The following is a 6,019-nucleotide window of genomic DNA, read 5'->3' on the forward strand; positions in this document are numbered from 1 at the left end:
AGATCCGAGCACAAATTATTAACGAATTAACATTAAGCTTGCGTTCTCATTTAGAACGATTCGCAGTTGCAAACGTAATACTATTAGCAGTATTGATGGTATAACATTGACCACGAAAGCTGAATAGAATTTGTCGAACATAGCTTTGAACAAATTGAAGCCGATTCTATTGCTAAATTTCCGTCAACAAATTATGTTAGCTGCGTATTCGTTTCGAAGTTTGTTTTGTGTAACGCGTTTCGTTGGTAAAACTTATGATATTTCTACCAGCATCGTACCAATAGATGTTGCTTGACGAGAGCGTAGCTTTCTTGCTGACAAAATTTAGCGAATTCTTCTTGAAATATCGTTTATTCTCAATGGTTTGTATATATTATTTGAAGAATGATTACTCAAGGATATACTGGCCATTTATCGTTAACTCATTTAATTTTTTATGTAATGTCTCTTGCAGACGCTGATGTAGAAAAACTGATAGTCTTCGTGAAAGTCACAATCTTGGGGATGACGATAACTTATCCGTATCCTTATCCGAATGCATGCGAGTCTCTGACGAATAGCAAATGTCCTTTGAGCAAAGGCGACAATGTAACGTACAATCTCGTCATGCCGATATCTAAGAATTATCCGTCTATTGAAATGACCATCGAGTTCTCCCTGAATGATGAAAAGAACAACTCGCAAGTATGCTTCAAGTTGGATGGCCGGGTGACTGATAAATAAAATAAAAGACTCCCGTCACCTCAATAGCTTTAATCAATTTAACTCTTCTATTAGTGTATTATCCGAATATTCTTTATTCTTTGACATAAATTGTTAAATTTTTGAACAATATTGTAACAGATCAGTGATGTAATAAATAAAATTAAATAAATTTATGTATGAAATTTTCGTTAACGTTATTATTGATTTTTTTTCAAAATAAATGATACGATAATAACGCGTGACAGACAACATGTGCAACTTTATTATTTAATAGAATCGAAACTTTAATAACAAATTTCATAATTAATTTAAATAATAATTAAAATTCCCCTCCAGCACGAAATATTGCAGCAATATTATTCCAATATTGAAATTTTAATATTGTATTGGAAATATTGCAACAATATTGCAAAATATTGCAATTTTAATATTTTGTAGAAAATATTATAAATTTGTTGCAATACATTGTTGCAATATTACAATTCAGTAAATAAGTACGCGGTCCTATCACGAGAAGAATACGTTTCTCGTAAGGAGAAAATGTCCAGGATAAGGATCGAGCGAGTCTCCTAAACATTCCTAATCTTTTTTGTGGCGTGTTCAGATTCTTATCTCAGGTATTTCCCTCCGGTCCGTGCCATCTTTATTTAACATTCGATAAATAACAAGGATGGAGTCATACTTAGTTGGCACTCAGATAGGAATCTGAATTTAGCTTTGGATGTGCTTTCTAGGTCTCTGAATATTTTTTGATCACAACTTTATCGTATATGTTTTGGAATATGATGCTAAACGCATACAATAATATGTTAGCAATTAATAAAATTAGAATAATTATTGAAAGATTGCATAATGTTATAGTAATATGTATGCCATATTTCTTTAAATATTGCAATAATATTTTATTTTTGCGGACATTGTTACAGTATTGCAGCAATGTTTTATGAAATATTGCAATCTTTCAAAATAACATTGCTGCATATTTCGTGTTGTAGAACATTTTTTATAACACTAACATCTTTATAGAATATCTTCAATCTTGTTTCTTTCGTAAATTATTAAATTGATGATAGATACATTGTTTGAATATCGTATAAATAAGTAACTATTTAATGAAACTATTATGAAAAGCGTTTGAAATGAGAAAATGGCCTCGAGTATCTTTTCACGAATGATTTATAAAAAGATTTTATATGATTTTGCATGGTCCGGTATTCTGACATCAATCATATAAAAAAACAATCAATCATATAAAGCGCGAGTGTAAAGCAATGTATATTAAATGTAATTAAACCTCTCTCATCAGGTTGTAGTTTTTTTATGAGAAGAGACTAAAACTTTTACGAGTCCAAGAATTTTTCTTTTTAATATATTATTTATATAAATATATTATTCCATGTGCTTGAATTTATTTACATTACATCGTAAGCGTGAGTCGCGGCCGCGCGCTACGTCTATGCGCGAGAGGTGATGTTAGAAAGAAGGAAGCAGTTCTCTCGCAGAGAAAAGAGAGAAAGAGAAAGAGCGAGATGGAACGGGGAAAGATACAATACATATCATACACATGTTGCGCGGACGCCACGGACACGTCGACGTCCGTGACGTCATAGGTGCGGCTGGCGGCAGTTACGGCAAGATGGCGGACGAGAGGGAAAATTAGCGGCGGGACGGGAGATCAAACGTCGCGTCAAAGTTGAATATCGAGTGAAAGGGATTTCGTGGTGTGGCGTGGTACGCGGCGTGAGACGACCGGTTGGTTTCATTTCGTTCGTTGATCGTTTCGATCACGCCATTTCCTCGCGAGGACGTAAAGTTTATTGCATTACGCCGTTATTACTGACCGACGACCGTTACGCGAAAAAGCGCGTCGCGTTGTGGCTGTGACGTCACGGTGTGCCAGTGATCCCCCCCCCCCTCCTACCATCGGGTGGGTAGGGTGTCGCTCTGTCTCTTTCTCGGAGACGAGACAGACGAGAGTTGGGCGTTTGCGACGGTCGGTGGTGTCGGGCTCGCGCGGAGCGGCGCGTTTCGGCCTGTTTCGGCCGCACGGGTTACACGGGTAGCGATTAGGGAACGCGAATCGAGTCAATCGAGTCGCGCGCGATCAGTTCGCGCGTGTGCCACGGACGGAGGGAGTTGTGCTCTCAGTGTTTGTTGCGGAAGAAGACCGTGTCGAGGACATCGTGAGACGGTGAGACAGACGTGTGACACGCGCCCCGACGCGCGCAGCAGGTATCAGCAGGTATAGCCGGAGTAAACGTCAACTACGTCAAGCCCGAGCGCCACCGGCTTGTTGTCAAGATGGCGTCCAAGGGGAAGCTAGACATCGAGGTCAGTACACTTTCCTCATATTCCTTTTTTCTCTCCCTCTAGACCTCGGGATAACGCCCGCGCGGCCCGCGCCACTGATATTACCGAACGCCCTGAACGTTGCCGCGCTATCAATTTCTTCGCTACGAGCTTAACGTTTACGTCGCGAAGATGCAAATGCCGCCCAAGCACAGCGACCAACTTCTCGCTCGCTACCATTTATTCGACTTTCCGTCAAAGGTGTGTTTCATCGCCTTTCATCCTGTTGCGCTGTCTGCACTGTCTGCAGTGAATCGACATTCGATCATTCGACGTCGGTGGACGCGCGCCGCGGCGCCATGCGTCGCTCGTGTTGTCCACGCAGGAACGTCGCGTTGTCCGGCGTAACCACGCCCTGCCACGATAAATCCGTCTGCTTGACTAGCTCGGCTAGTTCTCGCGCGATTCAATTTCTCATTCTTTCACGCTTATTCCATTTCAAATCAATTAAGATAAAGGTTACATTAACATTATATTATAATGTTTATAAATGGAGTGATTGAAGTTGAATCCTGACAATTGATTAATACGAACATTTCCACATTCCAATTCTAATGTTGAATTATATGTGTCAGAAAAAAACTTTGATTCCAACACGCGTATCGATTGTTTTACTTTCCTGTTGTACTTTTCTATGTTTAACTGGGACCATAAATTAAACGCTATACGATGTTATATATGACAAGAGTTTGAGAAAACTTGAATGGAAAACGTATAACTTGAAGCGCGATAATTCTGTTTAATTTTTTTACTTGTTTTAAGCATGTCTTGACAAATGTAAATACCAGTGCAGGTGTCACTAAACGGCGTGACTCATAGTCTCAGCCATTATCAAGGAGAGAAAATTATGGCACGATTATGGCGGATGACGTACATAGTCTGCTATTCTAAAAAAAAATTTATATTTTTTAAATAAAAACGTAATTCAATGCTCAATTAAATAAATTAATATAATCCGTTAAAGGGCTCAGAGCAAAAGCAAGATGTTCTTCGCTATTATTAAAATTACAGAACATTATATTAAACTAATCAAAATATCTGTCTGTATTTTGATTAGTTTAATATAATCTTTTAAAGGGCTCTGAGCCCTTTAACGTATTATTTTATATTTTTTAATAAAAAGATTTCGTAAAGTAATAGATTCACACGAGACATTAGTCAGTGCTAGTACTGATTTGCGTGAATATACCAATGATAAAAAAAAAATATATATATATATATAATTTAATAACTTCTAAAAGATTTCGTGTTTTGCGCGTAACTTTCCATTGGCAAAGATCCGATGAGTGATCGAAAATTTATAAATAGATAATAAATTTATAAAATAAGGATAAGGCACAATATCTCTTTCGTATCGATTAGAGCGTGTAGTACGCTGTATATTCTAATTGTATTATCATGATTATCGTCCATCGGAGAGAATACGCGCTTCTTCAAATAGATTGACCGCTCGATTGGCGCGATGAATGCTCACACGATAAAAGGCCAAGAATATTTCCTCCGAGATATTTATGTGAGCGACGAAAATATCTCTCTCTCTTTCCTTCCTTTTCGACATCGATATCTGCATCTCGTTAGATGGACATTCGTTGTTATCGCGAACAGCCACGCAGCCTCGCTTGTCATTCAAAACGTGCAATTCATAAAACCTTTTGAATTATTTATTCTGAAATCATGCAGCTGTGCCGCGATATCTCATCTGGTCGAGCTATGCCATCGCCGGTTTTACATACGCGCGACTATTTTTGTAAAAATCATGTGGAGACGAGCCAAATCCGACGGAGAACGGAGGAGAAAGCGAGCGACGATTACATTGTCTCTCTTTTAAGCAAAAATGAACATGGCAGTAATAAATATGCGAGAGAACGCGCCTCACTTGGAAAGAAATTCGTAGTAAATGTCGAGTCTTCTTACAGTCGAGTTTTCTTTGATCGATCATACATATGTCTGGAACGTTTCAGCATGCAGGAGGTATTGTGCAATCAAAGGGATTGCAAATTCGAACCACTTTTTGAAAACTTGAAGTTAAACTGCACTTGTGAGATCTTCTCTCTTCATTTTAAGTGATTATATCAGCACTTTTGCTATGTCTTTTATAAATTATTCGCCATTTATTTTAAGAATGATTATCCAAAGAAACCAATTAACCCTTTCTAGTATCAGTTTAACTGTATATAGAAAAATATATATTATATTTAAATTATTTGCTTTATACACGCACAAGTATTTCAAAAGTTTATATATTCTCAAATCTATCATATATTTACGAGCATAGCAAATATATTTATATATATTCCAAATCTTTGGGAGTTTATATAATATATATAATATCTTCAAGGTTATTAAATTAAAACAAATTCGATTTGCTTATTATATAAAGTCACTTCTTTTGAATAAAATTTTATTATATGCTTTGAAAGAAATTCTTGTTTTGAGATGATGAGTTTTTCTGTCTTAAATTTGTAATAAGTATATTTTACTATCATCAAGAAAACATTTATTGTTAAAGTTAATAGTTACTGAAAGAAAACCAAGTAATCACTTTTTTACAATTAGCAATAGAATGATATTTTTCTATATATGGTTGTGCGTTATATTTAAGACTATCATTTTTAAGACTGTAAAATCAGTACACGTGAAATTACTTATCATTAATGATAAACGTTTTTACACATATGTTAACACAATTACAAAATTTGCATATATGAAGCAACTTAGCGTAACCGCTTGCAAGATGCGATTTTGCGTAACTATCTGTGATATCTATACCGCATATTATCACGGTTGCATTCGTTGAATATTTGATTTTCGCGGAAATCGTAACTTTGCTCGACTCGCGAAGCGATATCACAACATTTGTTTGTGGTATTTTGCATACTATTGTGCATACAGCTCGCATATATCTCTGCCTTGTGACACGAACGCGAATACATCGCATTTTTCTCTTATATATATATATATATAT

The 6,019-nt window shown here is 36.5% G+C and overlaps 2 protein-coding genes across 4 annotated transcripts in view; both read left to right on the plus strand.

Annotated features, from left to right (window-relative positions):
- Positions 1-801, plus strand: part of LOC108693974 (epididymal secretory protein E1) — a 1,276-nt gene extending 475 nt beyond the window's left edge. The window contains exon 3 of the mRNA XM_018203222.1: positions 455-801. Coding sequence (XP_018058711.1) covers positions 455-723 — 269 coding nt within the window. The 3' untranslated portion in view covers positions 724-801. The remainder of the gene's footprint in view (positions 1-454) is intronic.
- Positions 802-2,342: 1,541 nt separating this feature from the next.
- LOC108694149 (sodium/potassium-transporting ATPase subunit alpha) overlaps positions 2,343-6,019 on the plus strand; it is a 65,693-nt gene continuing 62,016 nt past the window's right edge. For all 3 annotated transcript variants that reach the window (XM_018203459.1, XM_018203467.1, XM_018203484.1), the window contains exon 1: positions 2,343-3,036. In XM_018203459.1, the coding sequence (XP_018058948.1) occupies positions 3,007-3,036 (30 nt within the window). In that variant the 5' untranslated portion in view covers positions 2,343-3,006. The remainder of the gene's footprint in view (positions 3,037-6,019) is intronic.

This window comes from Atta colombica, unplaced genomic scaffold (assembly GCF_001594045.1).
Source record: "Atta colombica isolate Treedump-2 unplaced genomic scaffold, Acol1.0 scaffold1, whole genome shotgun sequence".
NCBI classification, from domain to species: Eukaryota; Metazoa; Arthropoda; class Insecta; order Hymenoptera; family Formicidae; genus Atta; species Atta colombica.